At 46.4% G+C, this 24,185-nt stretch overlaps 1 protein-coding gene and 1 long non-coding RNA gene across 3 annotated transcripts in view; both read left to right on the top strand.

Moving 5' to 3' along the window:
- LOC118974230 (uncharacterized) overlaps nt 1–13,735 on the top strand; it is a 94,750-nt gene extending 81,015 nt beyond the window's left edge. For both annotated transcript variants that reach the window (XR_005063819.1, XR_005063818.1), the window contains exon 4: nt 13,659–13,735. This is a non-coding gene — a long non-coding RNA (uncharacterized LOC118974230). The remainder of the gene's footprint in view (nt 1–13,658) is intronic.
- SOX2 (SRY-box transcription factor 2) lies at nt 10,582–12,648 on the top strand. The gene has a single exon (XM_037027607.1). It carries the CDS (start codon nt 10,855–10,857, stop codon nt 11,818–11,820), a length of 966 nt encoding a protein of 321 aa, XP_036883502.1. The 5' UTR covers nt 10,582–10,854; the 3' UTR covers nt 11,821–12,648.
- Nucleotides 13,736–24,185: the final 10,450 nt, after the last annotated feature.

Genomic DNA, 24,185 nt, shown 5'->3' with positions numbered 1-24,185 from the left:
AGATAAAGGTTAATCTTGGGCTGAATGATAGAGCTATGATTGACAAGAGAAAAGGTGTTGAGGGCAGGTCGCGCTGTCTTATTTACAGCCCACTGCTTGCTGTAGAGTCTTTGTTAGGACTGGAAAGCTAATTTAGTGCTGATCAAAAGCACCACAGAGTTAAAGGACTGGTAATGACTGCTAATTTCATTTCAGCCTCATGCATCCCAACTGCTGTAATTAAAGACACGCTATTTAAATACAGGTGAAGGATTTTTTTTTAAGTTGGGGTGGGGGTGTATGGATTACAATTTTATTTAGATTTCATCTTATACATGGGTGTTCTGTAGTCCAACATCAGATTGTTTTAAAGAGCCGATTTATGTCATTTGTACCTGGCTTTGCAGAATCGGTGGTGTGAAATGTGCCAATCACATAAAAGCTCCTGTTTAAAGAAAGAGAGTGGGAGAAAGGACGCAAAGGAGTTACTGTTTGGGGGGGTGGGATTTAAATATTTGGGTCCCTTTTGCTTCTGCCTCAAATTAATAGAAGGGCCTTCGAAATAGCTAAAGTATTTGAAACTTGGGGCAGGGTTAACAGGCCAAAGGGATCAATGTCAGCTTTTAAGACTTCTAAAAAGATCGTGTGGACAGATGGAAAAATATATTTTTAATTAAATAATTTTCCCCACACTGGAGCAGAGTTGGCTCAGAAACCGTGTAATTCCTCAACCGATAGGAGTTTCTTTATGAGAACATCAAAGCATAAAAAGCTCTACATTTTCGTAGTTGGTTAAAATTGATAACCACCCCCTCTCCCCACACACACACCCCCAAAAAGAATTTAGCCTTTAATCTCTTTTCATCCACGAAGACTAAAGCTCTGTACTCGACCCCGCGAGCGGTTTTCGCCTTCCGGGGCTGGAACCCGGCTCAGATGTGAGGCGGCACTGAGCCGCCGCGCAGGTTCGTGCCCAGCGCCCCCTGTTGGACACAGTGGGAGCGGCGCAGCGCGAGTCCTGGAAATCGCTAGAACCTTGCTCTGGGGTTAGGTACAACTCTTTATTACCCTCCAAAAAAGGAGATGGGGAGAAGAAACAAGTTTTTGTATCCTTGAAATATAATATAATTTTTATCCAATAAAAAGTTAAAAGGAGATAATACACTTTTAATTCAGTAAAAAGACTAACCTATTCCTCTTCCTCACATCCCAGCCACCCCCTACCCCCATCGGGGTTTAGGACTCTTATTAAAGATTCTGCGATAGTAAATCAGATAGAGAAGTATGATTTTTAAAAGAAAGAGAGTTTTCTTCAGTAGCAGAGGAAAACCAAGAAAAAAGTTACTTTCCCCTTCTATCCACATTCAAAAAACAAAACGGAAGATGCTGCCTGCTTTTTTTGACGTTGTCAGCAGCATCTTGAACGCCATTAGAATCTGTCAAGTATTGTAACTGAGTCACCGAGTAAACGGAATATTTGCTCCATGTTATTTGTTTATTTTTAGAGTGTAATTAAAAGGCCAGTCCGTTCTTTGAATGTTTCCCATCCCCCAAACCAAGCTTGATCAAACTTTTCCTTTCCCGGCTGGCGGTTACATTTCAGGTATTATTTCAGAAACAGGTGCCTGACCCCTTTCCTCTTTTATCCCAGGCAGAAGCTTTCAGGGAAAGTGTATCAATTATAAAGAGTATTTTCTTTTGAAATTCATCATTTTAACTGACCAGGAATCCCACTTATCCTGAGGGAAGACTGTGTTTACACTTCTCAACACTCCCTGTCTACATGAGAAAGAGCTTTGGCTTTTTCCTTGGTCAGCAAGTGAGGACAAAAGTACACTTTGCATTCTTTCAGAAAGGTCAACTATAAAAATGAGACATCCTTTGGATTTAAAGCAATGGGGAAATATGGGATTATTTAGATGTTTCACATCAAATGGAAACAATTCGTGTGCTGAATATAAGATCTCAACAAGGTGTTTTATGATCCTAATCATCAGGGATATACTTAAATTTTTAATATTTAGAGAAAGACCTTAGGAAGTTTGGGGCTTTTTTTTTTCTTTTTTAGTTTGCCAGTTGAAAGAAACCTGCTAAATATTCCAACAGAACCACTTTGAAAGATATTTACTGTGGCTAAGCAAGTTGTGTGTGTTGGTCTTAGGTTTGTTCTTCCCACCCCCCAAAATCAGCAGATCCTAGACAGTGCTTTCAGGGGCGTTGCTGGAAACAGTGTGGTGCGATGAGAGATGACGTCTCCATTGGATTCCAGAATCGAATTTCAGCTTATGTTTCTCAATAAATTAGTTCGGGTACTGCGGCAAGCAGATAGTCGAGGTTTTTTATCAGTTTTTTCCCCCGGAATTCTATTGAAACGAGCTACCGAGATCCCCTGCTACAGGCACCCCTAGCCTTTGCTTTACCCCCCAAACCCCAGCACCATCACAGTAACATCAAGCCCGGGCCAGTTTGGAACCAGCGCCAACCCTGTAAGGTGGCAGACCGCGCGCTGACAGCGGCGTTCCAAGGCTGCCCGTGTCGTGAGGAGGCCAAAGCCAGCAGAACCGTGGGGGCGACCCGCGAAATGGGATATATGTCCGCAGTTTGGGAGTGATGCAGAATTTGCAGTAGCAGAGGCCCGCAGATTTCGACCCCGTTCCGCCCCCTCAAGGGTCCCAACTCGTCGGGAGGAGCCTGGAGGGGGGAGGAAGGAGCCGCACCTGGCGGCCGGCGGGCGGGCAGTAAGTCCTGCGCGTCCCGGGGCTCACGGAGAAAGAGCAACTACTAGTTGAGGAAAGAACTATAAACAAGTGGGTGGCCTGGGCCTGGCAAAGCACGCGGCTCCCCCAGCTCAGTGTCGTTTCGGTGGCTTCGGGCGGCCTCGGTCCCAGCCGCAGTCCCACGCCCCCCGGGCCCGCCAGCAGCAAGGCGGCCCTCCCGTCTCGGGGGGATTGGGGAGGGGTAGCGAGTGACTGCTCCTTAGGAGCAGGCAGAGCCTCGGCTGGCCAAGGGCCGGCCGCGCTTTTCCGCAGCCGCAAAAAAAGCCCTTTAGGGGCGGGGCGGACACTTCTGGTCTCCCGCCCCAGCGTCCAGGCCTGAGCCCGAGCCCCGTTGGCTGGGCGCCCTGTTCTGCACGGAGTCAATCTTGCTGGGTTCTGAGGGCGGTCCAGGATGATGGGCCAGCCTAGCTTGGGTCCACTGAGTGGGTGCCACGTCTTCGGCCCCTTCTTCTCTCCATTGACATCTTTCCTGACGAACCCAAGCCTCAACTTTGAAAAGCCTGTATATGTATATGTGGCTTGGAATTTGTTAGCTATTTGTAGGTGGAGAAAGTTACTGATTGTTAAGACGGAGATTCATGGGCAGGCCCTCATTTAAGTCTGCTCTTTTGCTTTGTCTTTAAACTTTGAAGATACTCGATCCAACCCTGAGAGGGACGAAGGCGCCAGGGAGAAAGCCCAGCCAGGCAGGCCTGAAGGAGCGGAGACGCACACACTCACCTCTCCACCACTCAGCGGGGCAGACAAACGCTGCCAGACTGGGGTCCTAATCCAGGGCCCAGCTGCTATGTGGGCTGCTGAAGGATGTTGAAACCACAAGTACAACTTGACACCATTGAGCCCATGGTGCTTGTCAATAATCTGTGAATTAGGTGCAGAGATTGTCACTGTAGATCATAACAGTTTCTGAAGGACTCATTACAGCCTATCGTGTCAATGATCTTCAAATTAAGGAGAGAGGGTGGGGCAGGAGGGAAAGGGAGTGGGGAGAGCCTACAAAAAGGGAAGAAGGGTTGAAGGGGAGATAAAAGTCAGAGCCCCAGCTCAGAAAGAGCCTTTAAAGATTATCAGGCTAGCTATCTGAGAATTCCGTTGGGATGGGTTTGGAAGCCCAACTCCTGTCGAGCCAGAGCTGGAAAGGGGCGGGGGTGGGGGGTGCTAGGGGGTGAGCAGAAGTGGGCCTCTGGGAAGGCAGACTTCGCAGACATGTCTTTTGAGGTCAGAAGAGCTTCGGGGAGAGGGCTCCAGATGTCCACGGGCGGCCCCGAGGACGCCAGCCCGCCAGGATGGGTGTGCCCTTTGATTTAGAGCCCTTCCAGGGCCAGCCACAGCTGCCAATCTTTGAAGAAAGAAAGTGGGTAGTAGTTTTGTTTAGGGCGGATGGTGATTGTAGGGTGATTTTTTTCCCCAGTGGCTGGCTCTTAGCTTCTTTTCATGCAAACAGGTAAAAGACTTTCTCCCTTTTTCTTTCATAATTTTCCTGTCCCTTAAGCAGACCTAATCAATTTCCCCAACTTGCTTTTTGAGATACCAAGCACCTCTGCCCTCTAAGGTAGTTGGTTTTTGTCACTTTTTGTGAGTTTGTCTCCTGTCCGATTACACTTCTGAAGAAGGAAGACTAAATCCCATCGCTACAGCTTGGAAAGGGCAGGGTAGGAGAAGCGCGGGCCCCCTGCGTGGGGGACTGCCGGTGCAGTGAGTGTGTGCCTGGCATGCACTGGGGTGCCTTCACGCACCACTCAGGTTTGTTTTTCCCACAAAAGTTGTCATCACAACTACATGAAATCATCACAGTTGGAGAATTTAAAACAATCGTCTTGTTTTCTAAAATGAAGGTAACAACCCTAGTAACTGGAAAATTGGGATTCTAAGGAAGCCTCGTTCCTTAGCTGTGATTAATTGCACAAGAGAGTGTGGTCAGTCAGGGTGATGTGTTTAGACTTCCAAGCAGTGATTTAGAGGTGTGGCATGGTCCCTGGGTGTGTTGGGCCAACTGTAGTTCCTGGTGAGCTGTTTGCCAGGTTTTTGGTTTTCATTCCCTTTTCCTAATTTTTAAGATAAAAATTACAGGCTCTTTTTTTTTTTCAGTGCAACTGACAACCACTGGTGACAGCTCCTTAAATTTTCAGATTGTCTTTTTTTTTAAAGGGAATTTCTATTTTAATTAGATCATTGAATGGGTGCACTGTATTTCCCCCCCCGCCCCCCACAACAGCTGCACAACAGAGACAGAATTTCACCTTAAAAATCACTTGATAATTCAGTAATGAATTGAAATTGTGAAGTGTAGATCCTTTTTCCAGGAAATATCTGAGCTGGACCATCTGAAGGAAGCACATATATACATAATGCTCTAAGTAATATGATGGTTATTATATGTTTAGCCCTGAAGACATGCACTAGTGATTATATATTACTTTCGTTGCTATAATTTGAAGAGGAAAATATATTTAGTTTTGTAACTACTGAATCCTTTTTTAAATGTATTTATTTCATCAGTGGGAATCAGATGAAAGAGAATGAGTATAAAAAGGAGCTGAATGCAGAGCAGCTCTGCATTCCTTAGGTTTCAAGGGTCCTTACAGCTCTTGAATGAAATTATTTGGTAAAATTGGGTCTGGATTGAAATTGCATTTGTTATCCCCTTGTTCATTTGTTATGTGTAATACCACTTCTAGATATTAAAGCAAGGTGCTGAAGGGACAGGCAAGAAAAAAAATATGATGAAGCAATTTTAACTTGCCACTCTAACATGCGTCGTCCATGTGCATATCATATACATCTCTTTGCCTTAGTAAATAAAAAAGGATAGAGGTACATGTTTGTCTTTGCATCATCTAGAAACATTTATTGTCGTTCCCATCAATAATCCTTCACACTTCCAAAACCTAACAAGTTTGGCAATAGGAAGAAAATGAAGGAAATGTAGATGAAAGCGTTTCTATCATTTTGAAAATTGCTTTATAAAAATTGCTCTGGGATTGATTTCCTGTGAGGGACCCTTTGCAGTTATCTACAGCAAATGTAGTTTGCTTTACTAATTTTTACTCACTTTCAATATGCTAACTTTTTCCAGCTTGTGTCTTATTATTTTTTAAAAATATGTGATGCTTTAAGGAAAAGAAACCCCTAATACCTTTCTTTGCCTCCATTTATCAGTGTTTGTTTCATAAATCTTGGAATATCAAGTGTTGATCATTCCAGAATTCTTGTGGCATGCTCCAATTTGGAGTGATTGAAGTGTTTTGTGACTTAGTAGGGGGAAGGAAACACTTTTAAAATTGGCTTATACCGGTGTCTTTACTCTGTGATTCTCAGTTTTCTTCTGCTGGGGTGATAAACATCAATAAAACCTCATCTTACCAGATTGCACCAGCACTGTCCTAAACATTGAAATTTTCCTTTGTTTTGGGGCGTTCAAAACAGGACATTTTCTTGAGTTGCCACATGTCTTTTTTTCCTTCTGTTGGCCTCTGACTTGCCGTAGTGGTGTGACCTCTCCCCATGAAGTATGGTCACTGCTACGGCCACTTTCAGTGGACGTACTTGGAAGGTTAGGGTCCGGAGGAAACATAACAAAAATGAGAGGAAAATAACCCTTCATTAGGCCAAATTTGGCTCCTAATACATTTAACCAGCTCCAGAATTAGAAAGCCTTTCTGTACATTTTCTTCTATTTCTTTTTCTTTTTTTTTCCTTACGTAATGAAATTAAAACTTTTGGAGCCCACAGTTGACATTTTTCAGAAAATTGAGTTATCAAGGCAGTAATTATTTCACGGGGAGATAAAACTCTCATAGCCCTAACTGTCAAATAGGGCCCTTTTCAGATTTTAATTACAAAATAAAATTAGTCTGCTCTTCCTCAGGATGGTTTGTGAGTGGTTAAACAGAGCTTTCCCCCCCAATACTGGTGGTCGTCGTCAAACTCTGCTAATTAGCAATGCTGAGAAATTCCAGTTAACAAGGACATTCTCCAAGACTCTGCAGGTTCCCTGCCGTTTGCCTTCATTTCCATAAGAAGATTAAGAGAGGAGGGGAACACACTCAAATGCAGATGCAGAAAAGAAGCTGTTTTTTTTTTTTTTTAACAAGCATCATAATAGTAAGATGCTTGGCTAGTTCTCACCTAATTACTGCAAGTTAAACCTCTATTTGCCACTAAGAAGAAAAAATAAGTCTACAGTCCCCTATCCACAAAATTGTTAGTTGGCTTCAGATATAATACTTGAGGAGGCATAAGGGGAGTTTAGGAGAAAAACATCAATGCAAAACTTTATTTTTAAATAAAATTGAGCTACACCTAATTGGTTGAGGATTTTTGGCTGGGGCCTATGGGTAGAACAAAATAAAATCTGAATATCCCAGAAATTAGGCATTTTTATTCTTCATTTCTAATCTTGCTCTAAAAGTGTGCCGCTTTTTGCTGCTAAGGGGAATGTTACACTCTCTTTGGATTAAGCACTTTCAATTTTCATAAACTGTGCAGTGGCAACATTTTAAATTTTTGGAGGGCAAAGCACCCCCTTCCAATTCTTATTTTGATTCCCTAGTAGTCAGTGGTGCGTTGTTATTATTACCCCAGCCCCAAACCTAAAACAGTGCTGCTTCTTTCATCCATTTGGATTGTCACAATATTTAGGGGCCAGTGATGGCTGCTGCATTGAAACAGAATGGCTGGCGATCTGATTTTTTAATGCGTATGTTCTTTTAAAAAAAAAAATCAGTGAGAACAATTGTTTCTGCTATCACCATCTTCTTTAATCTTATTTTCATAGCACATTATTATGCATAAACACCAGCCACAGTTAGTTTATTGCCTTGATAAGTACAGCAAGCTTAATTAAAATAAAGCTGTAAATAAATGCAACCAATGATAACACAATTGTAATGTATTTCCATAGCTTATTTATATGATAAAAGCAATTAACAAAAGACCTAGCCAGCCCCTTTAACCTCTTAAATGAATTATTATAGAGTTTAGGCACAAACACAAGCATCTGAGGATGTATAAAAGCTTTTATGTATCATCCCAAGGGGGAAAAAATGTGCTTCTTACCACTTCCCCTTGAGAGGAAGAGATTAGAAATATTTGCTTCTATAACCATCAGTTCTTAATATATATTTTAATATGTATACACCACCATTATCCACACCAACTCCTTGGTTTTATCTTCGAACATAATTATCCATAAGTTTTTATTTTCCCCTGGTTTTTGGAATAATGCTACTAAGCGCGGACCAATGGATACCCAATTATAAAGTGAATGCTTGGTCGGCCCTCCGTGGCGTCTGGACAATCATAATTCATTCATATGTTCAATCTCATACTTTGTACCTCTTTTGCTTAACCCCCACTTTTCTCCAGATTATATATGTACACATCTAAGTTAAGCAAATTAAATCTGATTCTTATTTGGTTCCATCGCTTACACGATATGTTAACTTCCCTTTTGTTTAGATTAAGTGTAATTAATTTGACCTTCCTCCCATCCCCCTCATCGTTTTTTTCTTTATTTCCAAACACCTTCTTTTAAAGGTAAAAGCCAGTCTTGGAAAACAGACTCCACCAGTAGGGGGCGCAGCAGCCACATCCCTGAAACCAAGTCGCACAGAACAGCCTTAGTGACTGCCTTCTCTTCTCCAAATCCATGCAGTCTTCTCTTTCCTACTCTTCCTGTGCGTGATTAGTTTAATATTACATCTCGAAGATATTGCTTTATTTTTGAAGAGTGATATATTTATGCGTTTCGAGGAGGCCAGTCTCTTCCTTCCCGGGTTCCCAAGAACTAAAGCAAACCGTAACTTAAAAGGCAAAGGAAAACCTGCAGGGGGGTTAGGGGTGGCGGGCGGGGTTGACTGGAAATAATTTATTGAGGAAAGTCTGCTGCAGGATTCTGTCTCTCAACTTTTCTGAGTTTCCACTAAGCATACTCATCTTGAGTTGAACAGGAACAGAGAAGCTTGGGAGAACAGGGATTGAAGAAGTTGAAGTGGGGATGATGACGGTTGTGTGGAAGTTAGGAAGAAAACAATGGAAAGTTTTGTAAAGATAATCAATGGAATGTGCCCAGTAGATACAGTTTAGTACATTTTCTTAGGGTGAGTAGGGTGGATCAGGGAGGAGGGGGAGGAGAGTGTTACAGAAGAAAGAAAATAAGTAACCCTAATGGTTTAAGCCCCTTATAAAAAAGAAATGGCATCAAGGGTTTTTTTTTCCTCCCCCCCACCCCACCCCCGCCCCCGCTTTGTAGTCAAGTGCATTTTAGCCACAAAGATCCCAACAAGAGAGTGGAAGGAAACTTAGACGGGGCTTTGTTTGACTCCGTGTAGCGACAACAAGAGAAACAAAACTACCTATTTGTAACGGACGTGCTGCCTTTGCGCTCCGCATTGAGCGCCTACCTATTGAAATCTTTACGTCCGGACAATGGGAGAGCGGCTAAAATTACCCTCTTGGGTCCTGGGCGGGCAGGGCTTCCGAGCCCCTACGCCCGCCCCCACCCCATCCTCCTCCAGCCTTGGCCTTGCTGGGCTCCCCGCTCTCCCAGTCCTGGCAGCCTTCCTCCTGCACCAACTGCCTGCACCTGTGCCTGGCTCGCACCACGCAGCCCCCCGGGCCCCCTCCTAGCGCAGCCCCCAGATCCGGACCGACCGGGCAGTGAGGTCACGGAGGGCAGTGCCCGGGCTGCTGCCGCAGGCGGCCTGGGAACCTGGCGTGGGAGGGAGTTTGCGGGGACGGCCCCACGCCACCTCCGCGCCGCGCGGCACAGGCCAGGAAGTGGGGCTGACGCGCCCCGCCGTCCCGCCCTGCAGGGCGCCCGTCGGAGGAGCCCTCGCACCCCCTGCAGCCTCCTTTTGAAACCTGCCCGACTGAAAGCTTCCTTTGGGGGGGCGGACTCGGCGCGGGGGTGGGGCGGGCAGGACGAGCAGCCCCTTCGCCCTGCGCTGGGGAGCGGTGGCGGCCGCTCGCCCAGGGCCTGCCTGGCCTCCGCTCTGGCCTCGGCGGAGCAGGATTATTTTTGAAAACAGAGCAAATTGCGTGGAAGTTTGGAGGGCGTTAAGGACAGAGCTTTCAACTTTTGGTCAGGGTGGTGCGCGGAGGGGCGAGCGAGTTGCCGGCCCCGGCGGGGAAAGAGGGGCGAGACGGAGAGCGGGGCGAGGAGAAGCCCCGAGAGGCCGGCGCTGGGGTACGTGTGCGCAGGAGCGGGAGCCCCGCCGCACCCGGCCCGGCGCCACCGGCGCCCGCACGGCCCCTTCGCCTGCCCCGCCCCCACACCTCGGCGGCCCCTCTCGCCCGTCCCCGTCCCCGCAGCGCGCGCCGAAAAGTGAATCCCTGCGAAGTTTCAAGAGAAACGTCGCAGACTCAGTGCTGTTTACCCACTTCCTTCGAAAAGGCGTGCGGCGTGACCTGTTGCTGCGAGCGGGGATACAAAGGTTCCCCAGTGGCGGGCGGGAGGGCCAGGCGGGCGGGCGGTGGGAGCCGCCGGCCCCTCCCCGCGCGCCGCTCGGCCCCGGCCTCCCCCGCGCGGCCCGCGCCTCGAGGCCCCGCCCCGTTTCATGCAAAACCCGGCGGCGAGGCTGGGCTCGAGTGGAGGAGCCGCCGAGCGCTGATTGGTCGCCGGAAACCCATTTATTCCCTGACAGCCCCCATCACATGGATGGTTGTCTATTAACTTGTTCAAAAAAGTATCAGGAGTTGTCAAGGCAGAGAAGAGTGTTTGCAAAAGGGGGAAAGTAGTTTGCTGCCTCTTTAAGACTGGGACTGAGAGAAAGAAGAGGAGAGAGAAAGAAAGGGAGAGAAGTTTGAGCCTGGGGCTTAAGCCTTTCCAAAAAATAATAACAACAAGCTTCAGCGGCGGCTGAGTCGGCCAGAAGAGGAGGGAAGCGCTTTTTTTTTTTTGATCCTGGTTCCAGTTTGCCTCTCTCTTTTCTTCCCCCAAATTATTCTTCGTCTGATTTTCCTCGCGGAGCCCTGCGCTCCCGTCACCCCCGCCCGCCTCCCCTCCTCCTCTTCCCCCGCCCGCGGGCCCCCCAAAGTCCCGGCCGGGCCGAGGGTCGGCGGCCGCCGGCGGGCCGGGCCCGCGCAAAGCGCCCGCATGTACAACATGATGGAGACGGAGCTGAAGCCGCCGGGCCCACAGCAAACTTCGGGGGGTGGCGGCGGCGGCGGCGGCAACTCCACCACGGCGGCGGCGGCCGGCGGCAACCAGAAGAACAGCCCGGACCGCGTCAAGCGGCCCATGAACGCCTTCATGGTGTGGTCCCGCGGGCAGCGGCGCAAGATGGCCCAAGAAAACCCCAAGATGCACAACTCGGAGATCAGCAAGCGCCTGGGGGCCGAGTGGAAACTTTTGTCGGAGACGGAGAAGCGCCCGTTCATTGACGAGGCCAAGCGGCTGCGAGCACTGCACATGAAGGAGCACCCGGATTATAAATACCGGCCCCGGCGGAAAACCAAGACCCTCATGAAGAAGGATAAGTACACACTGCCCGGCGGGCTGCTGGCCCCGGGCGGCAACAGCATGGCGAGCGGGGTCGGGGTGGGCGCCGGCCTGGGCGCGGGTGTGAACCAGCGCATGGACAGTTACGCGCACATGAACGGCTGGAGCAACGGCAGCTACAGCATGATGCAGGACCAGCTGGGCTATCCGCAGCACCCGGGGCTCAACGCGCACGGCGCCGCGCAGATGCAGCCAATGCACCGTTACGATGTGAGCGCCCTTCAGTACAACTCCATGACCAGTTCGCAGACCTATATGAACGGCTCGCCCACCTACAGCATGTCCTACTCGCAGCAGGGCACCCCTGGCATGGCGCTCGGCTCCATGGGCTCGGTGGTCAAGTCTGAGGCCAGTTCCAGCCCCCCTGTGGTTACCTCTTCCTCCCACTCCAGGGCGCCCTGCCAGGCCGGGGACCTCCGGGACATGATCAGCATGTATCTCCCCGGCGCCGAGGTGCCGGAGCCAGCCGCGCCCAGCAGACTTCACATGTCCCAGCACTACCAGAGCGGCCCGGTGCCCGGCACGGCCATTAACGGCACACTGCCCCTCTCGCACATGTGAGGGCCGGACAGTGAACTAGAGGGGGGATTTTCAAAGAAAAAAAAAGCGGGGAATGGGAGGAGAGTAAGAAACAGCGTGGAGAAAAACCCGGTACGCTCCAAACAAGTCATCACCCACAGCAAATGACATCTGTCTGCAAAGGAGAACAGCGATCCGGTCTACACTCCCAGAACAGCGCGCTGCGATACCAACAACAACAAAAAAAAAACTTTTATGAGAGATCCTGGACTTCTTTTGGGGGGACTATTTTTGTACAGAGAAAACCAGTGGGGTGGGCTGGGGAGGGTGAGGGAATGGACCTTGTATAGATCTGGAGGAAAGAGAACTACGCAAAACTTTTTAAAAGTTCTAGTGATACGGTAGGAGCTTTGCAGAAAGTTTGCAAAAGTCTTTACCAATAATATTTAGAGCTAGTCTCCAAGCGACGAAAAAATGTTTTAATATTTGCAAGCAACTTTTGTATAGTATTTATCGAGATAAACATGGCAATCAAAATGTCCATTGTTTATAAGCTGAGAATTTGCCAATATTTTTCAAGGAAAGGCTTGTTGCTGAATTTTGACTCTGAAGCTGAAATTTAGGACAGTTGTAAACGTGGAAAGAAGAAAATTATTAAGATTTGGACATTTTAATTGTTTAAAGGTGTACAAAAGGAAAAATCTAGAATAAGTATTGGTAAAACTATCTCCGTGGTCTTTAAAGGAGCAAAAGTTTTAGATTGTACTAAATTTTTTTAACTTACTGTTAAAAGAAAAAATGGCCATGCAGGTTGACATCACTGGTAATTTATAATAGCTTTTGTTTCCCAACTTTTCATTTTGTTCAGATAAAAAAACAAAATTACTGTGTTTGAAATATTTTCTTATGGTTTGTAATATTTCTGTAAATTTATTGTGATATTTTAAGGTCCTCCCTCCCCTTTTATTTTCCGTAGTTGTATTTTAAAGATTCGGCTCTGTATTATTTGAATCAGTCTGCCGAGAATCCATGTATATATTTGAACTAATACCATCCTCATAACAGGTACATTTTCAACTTAAGTTTTTACTCCATTATGCACAGTTTGAGATAAATAAATTTTTGAAATATGGACACTGAAATTATTCTTGAGTCTTTCATTTATTTGGATAACACTGATTATACTTAGCCCCTTGGGGAATATGCTATGCGCATCCAAGAAAGCAAAATCCCTAAAACCTTGGTACTGTGTTCCAGTAGCGTGTGCTAATGTTAACAGCAACAAATAAATGGCTGGGTGATTAATTAAGTGCTCGAAAAATGTGAACTGCTGCGTCATTTCTAAAATAGAAACTGGAGACATATATTGTAAGTCCACCCCCTCCTTTCCTAAGCAGCATGAATAAGCGTGATGGGGACTTATACTTAAACTGATTTATGCCACTTGTTGCCAGAAAGGAGTCAATTCTGAAAATTTTCGTGTAGCTTAGCAGATGGGGTATTGAGCCAAGTCAGAACGAGGTTGGCTGGTTTTGTTTTCCTTCTCTTCACAGTACAATGGCCCTTTGGAAACCTGGTTATAGGGGGAAATGATGCTTCTTGTATCGGAATAATTGCAAACTAGACGTGCAAAGTGCTCATCAGCTGGGTGGGTGTTTGGATTACTCCAGCCCTGCTATTGTCTGAGAGGAAACAAGTGGTTTGCTTTCTTTGTTCCTTGACTTTATAAACTTTCTCCCCTAATTTTCCTTTTTAGGGGCAAGGGAAGGAGAAGAGCGTCTAGCAAAACTCCCCGATTTATCTCGGCTGCTATTATTATTATTACTATTATTTATTTTCTTTTTTCCTCTCTCCTCGAATTCCATTTCTTAAATTGGCAGCGCGGGTCCAAGCCTGTAGCCCCAAATCGGATAATCTCTGCAGCTGGTAACAAGCAAAAAAGAAGCCGGGCAACAGCCGTATTAAAGAAGAAAACAACTCTGAGGTAGATATTTTACTTTGTCCGGTCTAGTCACATTTGGAGATTATTATGCTTTTTGATCTTTTAACCATGTTTTACTACAGTTAGTTCGTGGGGAGGGGAAGGAGGAGGGGTGGAGAAACAAGATTGGATTTTTTTTCTTTTGCCTTAGGAAAGGTAAAGAAAGACTATAGTTGTCCTCAGTGGGAGCGGAAAAGTTGGGGCATCGCCCTGGTCTTTGCATTAGCAATGCTTCTGCATCACAGCCGACTCGCGCTTCGGCGCAGCCGGAGAGTTGTGTAGGACTGGGTGGACTTTTCCTCCTTATTTACTACTTACCTCGCTCATCTTCCCCTGCCGAGGGGGACCAAGAATCAAGAGTCAGGCTTTCTTAAGAACGTGGATTTGCTTCCCATAATTTCAAGGGCTTGTTGTGTCAACTTGTTACAACTTTGGAGAAGTTGAAATTCGGCAGCGCCTTCCCAGGGACCTTAAGTACCGGTTGCAGCCACTGAGTTAGCTCATCCACTCAGCTTGCATCCTCCCGTTTTCCCAGAAAGTGTTTCTTACTCTTGGTGTTGGTAATGTTAGTTCTGGGTTCGGCTGGAATATCCTCCGGTTTTCTGTACTTTGATCACGTGTGGACTGCTTTATTTTCAGTGTATATTGGTTTTTATTTATTCATGTTGTATCCCCACTTTTAGGGTAATATTTTACTGGGAAAGGAAAATTAATGCCAGCTCCCAATTCTAAACCAGGCATTTCTCTCCCCCCTCCCCTAATTAATGCAGAGACTCTGAAAGAATTTTCCCCCAGCCCGGCCAGCCATTGTAATGCATATACGGATTATTCACGTGGTAATGAGCACTTTCGACAGTTCTTGCTCACATACGAATAAAAGAAACTTTGAATAAAGATCCAAATGATCTTGCTGGGGGGTGGGGAAGATATTCCCAGCATCTGAGCCAATCAACTCTATGGAGAGCATATATTTGAAAAATAGAGATATATTAGAAATATGTATCGGGATTTGGAGTAATTGCACTGCACTGACTTCCCTTAAAAAGTAAAATAAAAAGAGCCCACAGAATCAGACTTAAAAAAGCAAGTTTTTGGCAAAATGCTCAGGTTCAAATATTTTGCAAGAGGGAAGACAGCAATAGTTGGGGAAGTTAAAACTAGTTTTGAATGATCATCACTGTCTTCACAAAATGAGAACTTCCCATCCCCTCCTGCCCCTCCCTGTCTCCTAACCAAATGAAAGCTATTTTATTTGTAAATATAAATTATTTTGATAATCTGCACTTAAGAACGATACATGTGTCATCGTTCATTTAATTGGGTTAATGGTCCCCAAAGATGTGTAGTTTCATGGCTAGATTAATATTGAACATACAATATTTTAATTATAACATGATTTCTAAGTAGGAGTGAAACCCTTGAACTTGCCCAGAGATGGTTATTTCCCGGCACTGAAATTAGTTGTAGAGTGTTCAGTTCCTTCCTCAGGATATTATTCTGCTCACTAAAACCATTTAATTTCCAGGCTAAAGGGGTGAATGTAATGTTTTGTTAGCCTACACACTGAATAGAAATGTGCAGAAGGATGAGATTATAGTTTGTTCCCTCGGCAATTTTTTCTCTACCCCCAGCCCCCTCCTTAGTTTAAATAAAGAGCGTTAAAATATTTTGCCGAGCGGTAGTAGATTAGCAAGGTTTCTTGCCAATGCTGGGAAGCTGGTATTACAGATGGTCCCAGGGGGAAATGGCTCACATTAACCACTAAATGAATATTTGACAAGGGCTCATTCGGAGGTATTATTACTATAAACGTGTCCCTACTGGACTTTTCAAGGGTCAAAGAGCAACGCTTCAATTAATTATTTAGTCTGCTAGTAGATTTGGTTGTAATAGCTGTACTTATTTCTAGAACCCAACACATTCTTACAGTAGGAAATCTCAGGAGAAGCTTCCCCATCAGCAATGCCTTGGATTGAAATGCACACAGAGGCCTGGTGTTCTAAAGCTGACTTTCTCATAAAACCTTTTCTTGGGCAAGGCGGGGGTGGGGTGGGCAGCAGGGGTAGAGTCTGTTTTGCTATTTCATTTACTGTTTTTTGTTTAAAGGGGGAAAAAATCAAGAACATAAGTTACCTTAATTTCTACGTGCCTGCAAGGTCTTTTCTGGCCTTTCACTTGGGGGAGAGAGGGGAGGCGATTTATTTATTTATAACGTTTGCCATTTCTAAGTGGACGTGTCACAGAATTTCAGAGACTGAGGCAGAGTCTGAATTTAGAAAGGGTACACATTCCTGTTTGCCAATAAAATTTGGGTTTTAAAATGGGAGGTTGAGCACTCTTGAGTTCTAGTTATCTCAGCAAATTGGGGTACCAGATCCTCTATCCTCCCCTCCTTCCCACCTATCCGTCTGAACACCTTCAGATGCAGTTGGCGGGGAGGGGGGAGACTTTCGTTTCTGTGTGTCGCAAGTGCCTCCATGGCCCTAGGTTAAATGGCAAAGGCATGATTTTGAGAGTACGATTCCTTAACAAGAATATAAGGTGAATGAATAAGAGATAAGCTGCAAGGGGGAGGGGGGGAGACGGGATGCTGTAGTTACAAACCCAATTCATTCAGCTTTTCAGAACTTTTGTTGAGGGAGCTCCATTGACGGCTTTTGAGCTGCCAGTTTTTCTCACATTAAAAAGAACTGATCAGCGCCTCAGGGGGACAAGAAATACTGCTTAACTGCATAGTGATGGGGTCTTCATTTAGAACCATTACAAGAAGAAAATTAAACAGTGCCTTTGTGTGCACAAGGTTTACTTTTCAACTGCTAACAGTTTATAGCTAACTGCTCTGAGATTGAAGTTTGGCTGTGGTTTGTCACCGGGTAGTTGGCACTGCTTATTTATTTATTTATTTGTTGTCATTAAAGAGCTTTTTATATCCCCGCGTCCCCCCCCCCCCCTTTATTTCTTACTCCTGGAAAATTTTCAAAACAGGTCCTCATATTTGGCTTTATGAAAAGAGTTTGCCATGAACTTTAGCAAAGACTGGAGTTAACATTCTCCAGTAGTACCCACCCCCATTACTGCCTTAAAATAATTTGCATCTCACTTTTTTTTATGCTGCCTTTTCTTGCTTTGAAAAGCAAAAGCTGCTTTTCATGACTCCAGTAGTGAGGTTGGGAATCAGGTTGATTTATTTTATTTATTTATTTATTTGTTGTCATTTAAAGAGCTTTTTATATCCCCGCGTCCCCCCCCCCCTTTATTTCTTACTCCTGGAAAATTTTCAAAACAGGTCCTCATATTTGGCTTTATGAAAAGAGTTTGCCATGAACTTTAGCAAAGACTGGAGTTAACATTCTCCAGTAGTACCCACCCCCATTACTGCCTTAAAATAATTTGCATCTCACTTTTTTTTATGCTGCCTTTTCTTGCTTTGAAAAGCAAAAGCTGCTTTTCATGACTCCAGTAGTGAGGTTGGGAATCAGGTTGATTTATTTTATTTATTTATTTATTTTTTACTAAAATTGAAAGATGGCTGGGCGGATTTCCTTTGGGACCTCATCTATGACAGGAGAAGGGGAAGAAACTTGACTTTTACTGTGAAAAATGTGGATAAAGTTCAAAGGGACACAGCCCCCAGAGTTCTAGAGTGAGCAGCTGTGGAAGGAACTTTTCAACGATTGAGAAATTGCCCGAACCAGAAAATTGGTTTGCCGTCTTTCATAGTTATTTTTTATTAAAAATTTTGCTGGAAACATGACTTGTGATATCACTCACGGAGACTTGTAATGTCTCTCCCTTCTGGCGACATTGTCCAGTTTTACAGTTCTTGTTTTCAGCTTTTGTTTTGCTTTCTGTGGCCTTTAGGAAATAATGGAGTTGACTTTCTTATTTTGACTAAGAGACTTCTCTTTGGGAGAGTGGATCACTAAGACAAGGCCAAGATTTCCCACGACAGAGTTCTCTTTCTGGGTGCAGGTCATTAGATGGATTTTATTTTATATTTTTGGCGAGATGTATTTTTGGTTCCTTGAACAGAGTATTTCATTTCTCTACAGAAGCAAATAGAACATCTTTTCCTTTTAGGACTCAAAGATGTTTACAGCTTTGGAGCTTTGGGACTTGAGATGCTTGCTCTACTTTGCAAAGAAGTGTCAGGTGATTTAAAAGCTCCAAGAAGTCATTCCTTTCATGACCGGTCTGCCTGCACGTACAGAATGAAATGTGCACTATCAGTAAAGATTTCGGCTTCCTGAACACTATCATTTGCCTTCCCTCTTTGGGCTTCGGGGCTCGGTGCTGAGTGCAGCCCAGGGCGGTCCGCGTTCCTTGCTCGGGCCTCCCACTCTCCCTCCCTGCCCTAGGGAGAGCACCGCGCCCAGCTCCAGGAGCCGGGCGCACCCGGCAGATGGAATCTGAAGCGGGCAAGATATCCCTGCGGGCCCCGAGGGCCTGAGGGCCTGAGCGAGGACAGCCCCCAGTGCGACTCCCAGGGAAATTTCCCTGAGAAGGCTTTGTCTGGGGCTCAGGTTCTCTGCGCCGGGACCCTGCCACACAGCCGATTTCCTCTCCCCCAACTCTGGCGGGTCTGTGTGCAGTGAGTCTGGAAGGCCACCCGACGTGTCGTGGGCCCTTATCCCTTCGGTGGCCTTTTCCTCCAGCACCACAATCCCAGCCCCCCCTCTACGTTGACCTCGTGACCCCGAAGGCAGGCGGTTCTAGGACGCAAACTTCCCAAGGCAAAGGCTGTCCCACTCAAGTCCTGTCTTCCTCTTACCTCCCACCCCAAGCCCTTCTTTCAAGGGGTTGTTTGTCCCCGTTTGGTGCCAAGGCTCAGCGTTAGCACTCCACCTCTCTGAGTCCTTCCTCATGCCAGAGGCTGCTGATTGGCGCGGCTGTGGGAAGCCGCAGGAGGTCCCGGCTCCCTGCGATATTGGGCCCTCTAGGATCAAAGCAGGTAGGAATGGGAGGGTGCAGACCCTTCGCCTTCTCGCTGGTGAAACAGGGATAATGTGTATTTACCTGGCAGAAGATGAGTGCGAAGCCGTTGGCAAAAACTGGATTAGTTGATAACTATTACTTTTCTTACTGCCTTAGTGCGGTTAGGTTCAAGGGAAGGCAAGAGAGTCTCATTTGAGACGCCAGAGATTGATACAGAAATTCGGGTCCTTCCTCTACTTGCTGGTCTTGGGCAGTGAAATTAGTTCTATTATAATATAATCAATATATAATGTAAATAATATATTTAAATACGTAGCTCTTCTCCCTTGTAACAGTGCTCTTCCTGGATGATGGTTTACCTAGGAAGTGATCCTGCAAACTTGCCATCCCTGGGCATCTTCCTGAAGGGAGGGGTCCTGGCATTCCAGGCAGAAGCAGCCCCCACCCTCTGAAGGCAGAAAAATAATTACTGTATTAAAAGGAGCAGTGAATTCTTCCCGAGGGTTCTTATCGCTAGCGGCCAGGCCAGAGGCGGGACTGCGCCCCAACCCCCACCTTGTGACGTCAGGGTCCGCAGGGCCTTGGGGATAAAGTGATTCACTGATTCGGTTGAGCTTTCCAGAAAGGGTGATCCGAAGACTCGCAGGGCGAGGCCAGGGCAGTGGGTCTCCAGCCCCAGTTCAGGGCGTGGAGGGTCTCTCGCCCCAGGGCATAACCCAACCCAAATCTTCAACACAGACACACAACACCCATCGCCCCTGTGGCCTCGGAGCTCGAAGACTGCCCTTCTGTGTATATTTAAAGTTATTTGAATTGCCAGACGGAGTTTGCTGTCGGGTCTTAAAACAGTTGGTTTAGTTTGGTTTGGTTTGGTTTGGTTTGAGATGCTGAACAAATCACGCCAAAAGCCGTAACAAAGTACATTGTAGCTTGATTTTATGTAGCCCTGTGTACGTTTCAGCAGCGGATTAAGAATTGGACTTCCAAAGAGTTTTCCGGTTCTGAGGTGGACTCGTCGTTAAGACAGTTGCTTCTGGCTGTATGCCATTTTTATTTTCTCTTTCCTCCTGTTCCCCTAATAGTTTGAATAGATTTTTATAATCTTATTTAAGAATTCTGAAAGTATTGCTGGGAGAGCTCCTTGGAGCCATGATTTAAACTTTTGGTAAGAAGATAAACATTTGGCCCATGGACTCTAAAATGGACAGAACTGTTGGTCGGAAGCATCTCAGCATTTCTAGGAGATGTGCTTCCCAAGTTTTACTTAAATCAGTTTAATTCACTGAATACCCTTCTAGTGGAAGGGGTCCTGGGACCTAGGCCTTATGTTCTGATATTGGTCCAGGATCTAACAGGCTAGTGATTTGCTGACGATTAGCCAACATTTCACATATGGTCAGTTTCGTGTGAATTCACATCCAGGTAGATTTGACTATTATACTTCACAGCTCAAACCTGGGTTATCGCATAAATTCACAGTTTAATAAGTCTGGAACTATAAAGGCAAACCTGTGTTCTCCTTCTGCTCAAAGTCTTCTTCCCTTTCTTTGTTTCTCCCCTCCTCCCACCTCTGAGGAAATTTCTTAAAACCAGGTTTATCTTGTGAGTTTGTTTACCCCAGTTTCTGCTAAACTGGACTAACACTCTCATCAGCTTTCTAAACACTCTCATCAGCTTAGTGAAATGCTGCAAAAACATCTTGGGATCTAAGATGGCAAAATAGACCTGAGCATATGGAGGAAGACCTCGTAGTCAGGAAATTTATTTAAGTGATATATTTAAGTGTTTAGCTCACACTTCAGCCTCCCTGACTGCCTTACAACCCTCTTTTGCTTTGCTCACTGCCCGAAGGCTCTTGGGTGCCCCACCTCTATTAGCAAGCTGTCTCACCAGCATAAATTATAAAAGCATTTCAACCAGGCCCTTCTGATAAGATAAATCAGGGGCTTTTCTCTTTTGCATGTTTCTGCTTTGGTTCTCATTGAAACTTCTTCCTGAGCCATGCTGCAGTGTCTATGTACAAACTGACTATCCCCCCACCCCCGGCCCCGTAAGCTGTGGAGGTATGCTTTTAATAGGAAAATCAGGTAATCTTTTTTAAGAACCCATAGAAGTTAAGACTACAATATTTCATGGTTAGTCATGTGAGCTTCCAAATTAGCTGCATATAAAGTATTTTAAGATATTTTTTTTTTTTGGCTGTCACTGGCTGGCAATACTCATTTTGTGTGTGTGTGTGTGTGTGTGTGTGTGTGTGTGTTGGTTTGAAAAGCAGGAAGAAATGTAATGAATTGAGTGCTGTCAGAGATGTCTTCTGTTTGAACAATCTGCGATGGGCTGAATGGCAGGGACTCCCTCATCCAGTGCAGGTGCAGTAGAGCTGGGGAAGGGGGGAGGGGGGCTCCCTCTGTTCAGTCAAAAAGCACCATTCTCCACAATAGACCACACACTGACAGCCAGCGTGACATCAACTCACACTTTCATACCCACCCCCCATCCATAGTTCTGAGTTCACAAAGTGGCCATACAGTAGCCTTGGTTAGGTTCCTTTAATGAACATTTTGTGGCTCCTATGAGCAACATTGAAATCTGCTGAGCCCTGGGGGGAACAGCTACATTTTCGATTGTGAGTTCCTAATCAAAATGGATAGCAATAGATGTTTAAAGTTCATCTGGTCTCTCCACTCTCTCCAATACCGGTGCCCACAACAGACCCCGGATGATCGGAAAACTCTGAGTTAAAAGTTCTTCTCAGACTTAGTTTCCAAGGAACTATTTTCCCATGTACCCAGAGGCCGAACAGGATAGGAGAGAAGGAAAAATTTTGTGACTGTATTTAAACTTAAAAGGATCTCTATAGTATTTTATTTATGCCATGTGAGAGGGTTAATCCGGTAAATGAAGAGACATTAATCTTGTAGAGTGGAGTCTGTCCCCTTTTGAATTGGTTTTACTGGGGAGAGCGGTGAGAGATCGAGAAGGGGCTTAGTAAAGGCACTAACTTTTAAAACTTGACCAAGATGCGACCACACTCGGACGCCCGGCCGGGGCTAGGGTGCTTCAGGGGCCCGACCTTCCGAAGCCTTCATTTTACATTAGTTTAAACTCCGGCCTTGGTGCCTCCGTTTTAAAGGGAATTATTCAAAGGAGGAAACTACCAGAGAAACTGTTCTAGTTGATTCCTTTCCCCCACCCGGTTCCTACTGTTCTCCGCCCCCACCCCCTCCGCCACTTCTTGGTCTGGAATCTGCACATTTAGTAGGAAGAGGGAGGAGCGACGCAAGGGCCGTCCTGGCAAAGATGCTCCCCGCAGAGCTGCCCCCGCAGGGGTCCGGTCCCCAAGGTCCTGCTGCTGCCGGCTGATTTCCCTCTGTGCCGATCCGTGCTGGAGCATCGTGCCCAAGAACATTGCTCCCTGTTTGTGTATTTCAAAAAAAAAATTATATATAAACATGTATTTATTTGTCCCGTGGTAACAAACACAAACTTTCTAGCTGTTGGAGCGAAACCTTTTTTTAAGCATTCGCCTAAACGTTGTTCCATGGGTGAGGGGCGGGAGTAGGGAGACCTCCGAGGACGGCGGCCCCAGCATTTCCCCCTGCGCCCTCCTGGGTGTGGAGGCCAGGCTGTGGCAGTCCGGTGGGGCGGGACTCAGGGCCAGGCGATTGGGTCTGCGGGCTGCATATGGGCCAAGTTCTTTAAAACCTCAAATAACACAGAAGAAATGGATCTGACCACCTCCATAGGCCCCTTTGCTTGAGATGATGAATTGCCGGGTGGCCTGCCTTACGTATGCCCACGGCGCCTACTAAAGTCTGGGCCTAGGACGAGAGGTGTCTCTTCCTGCGCTCGACCCACTGCCCGCTTGATGGCCGCCGGGTCTTCCGGCGGGTACACACCCATAATTAATCTTTCTTATTAAGGCCTCCATTCTGCACCCAAGGGGCAACTCAAACCCATTTAGATTTCCTTGGTTGGCTGCACAAATTTAAGTGGGCAAAGAGTTATAAACCTAATAACAGAGGGCGGGAGACAGTGATTTGAGAAGACGGAAGGATTCACTGGGGGTGTGTGGATGCAGCAGGCCTTTCCCGCCCCAGCCGCCCGCCTCCGGGTGCACGCGGAGCTCTGGGAAAGAAATGCACCTCCCACGCACACACCGCGCACGACCTCCGTACACACACCCCCTCCCCGACCCTGTGGCTCACAAGGACACTTGCAGGGAGTTGGCCTGTTCCGAATTCCTGATGAAAACCCTCCCAGAAAGGCAAAATTCTCAGAGCATCCCAAACCGGGAAATTTCCAGGGAACCAGAGGTTTGCATTGTTCGCGATTAATTGAGAATAATTAACACTGGAGACCGTTAATCACCACTTTGCTGCTCTCTTCCTCCTTTCGGGGCTACGGCGACAGCCTCTGGTGCTCCGGCTGCCGGCACGGGTGGGTTCGCTGGTGAAAGTGAAGACGTCGTGGTAGCTGTCACCCAGTTCTGCTGTACTTTTTAAAACGCTCGCATATTGTTTGATTACTAATTTGAGTTAATACGATCTTTATGGCAACATAACAGTGGATAATTGGCCTTTTTTCCTGAACAACAATGTAAATCACAATCGCTTTATTATTTAATAACGTCAAACGCTTCGTTGGATTGGCCCCGACCGAGAAGACCTTTTCTTTCTAGACAGTGTTGTGGGGGAAGAACAATGAAGATCTAATTGTGGAGATTTCATAAGTTGGCTCCCGTAAACGAACAGCTCAGATATGGAAGCCCCAGCAGATGCGGGCACCACTCCCCGTAGGAACTCGGCCCCCACCCTCGCGCACGCGGCCCGAACACTCCATTGGAGGTTCGTTGTGGTGATGGTGGAGGTGGTGGTGGTCCTCAGATCCTAGCAACCACCTAAATCTTCCAGTGGCAATTAGAGCGTTTATCGGGCTTGCTCTCCAGCCCTTGATATTGCCGGTTTGGCATGAAGGCATTGAGTCCGCACACCAAATTAGCACAACTCCTAGAGCCCCAACCACGAATACGCCCCTTCGGCCACTTTGGTTGTTAGACAAGGGGAGCACGGGCCTGGGGCCCTGTTAAAGTCTTATTTTGTTTCGATTTGATTTTCAAAACGGAGTCACCAACGCAGTGTCTTGGCATATACTTGTTTCAGGCAGTTTGTAAGGAACGGGAGCCATTGTTTTGCAAATACCTGGAACAGCAGAGGAAACCTAGAGACCCCCTCAAATACAGACGGCAACGCTTGCAGGAAATGGGTGCCGCTGCTTGAATTATGTTTGTCCCCAAAGCCTCCATTCTAACGGTTTTCTGTCACGCTTTTACTGGCTTTTGCTGTCCCTGGAGGGCCGCTGTCTCTGGCGCCCTCAGACTTCGGAGTCCTTTGCAAATGAATCCTCACCATTTGGAATTCGGGTCAAGGAGAGAGACTCCAAATCTACAGCAGGTTTTGTTTTTGCGTGTGTCCGTCTCTCCATTTTATTC

This window comes from Sturnira hondurensis, unplaced genomic scaffold (genome assembly GCF_014824575.4).
Source record: "Sturnira hondurensis isolate 20B ecotype Veracruz unplaced genomic scaffold, ASM1482457v3 Scaffold0019216, whole genome shotgun sequence".
NCBI classification, from domain to species: Eukaryota; Metazoa; Chordata; class Mammalia; order Chiroptera; family Phyllostomidae; genus Sturnira; species Sturnira hondurensis.
Note: the sequence above shows the minus strand (reverse complement) of the source record. Positions and strands in the feature narration are given on the sequence as shown.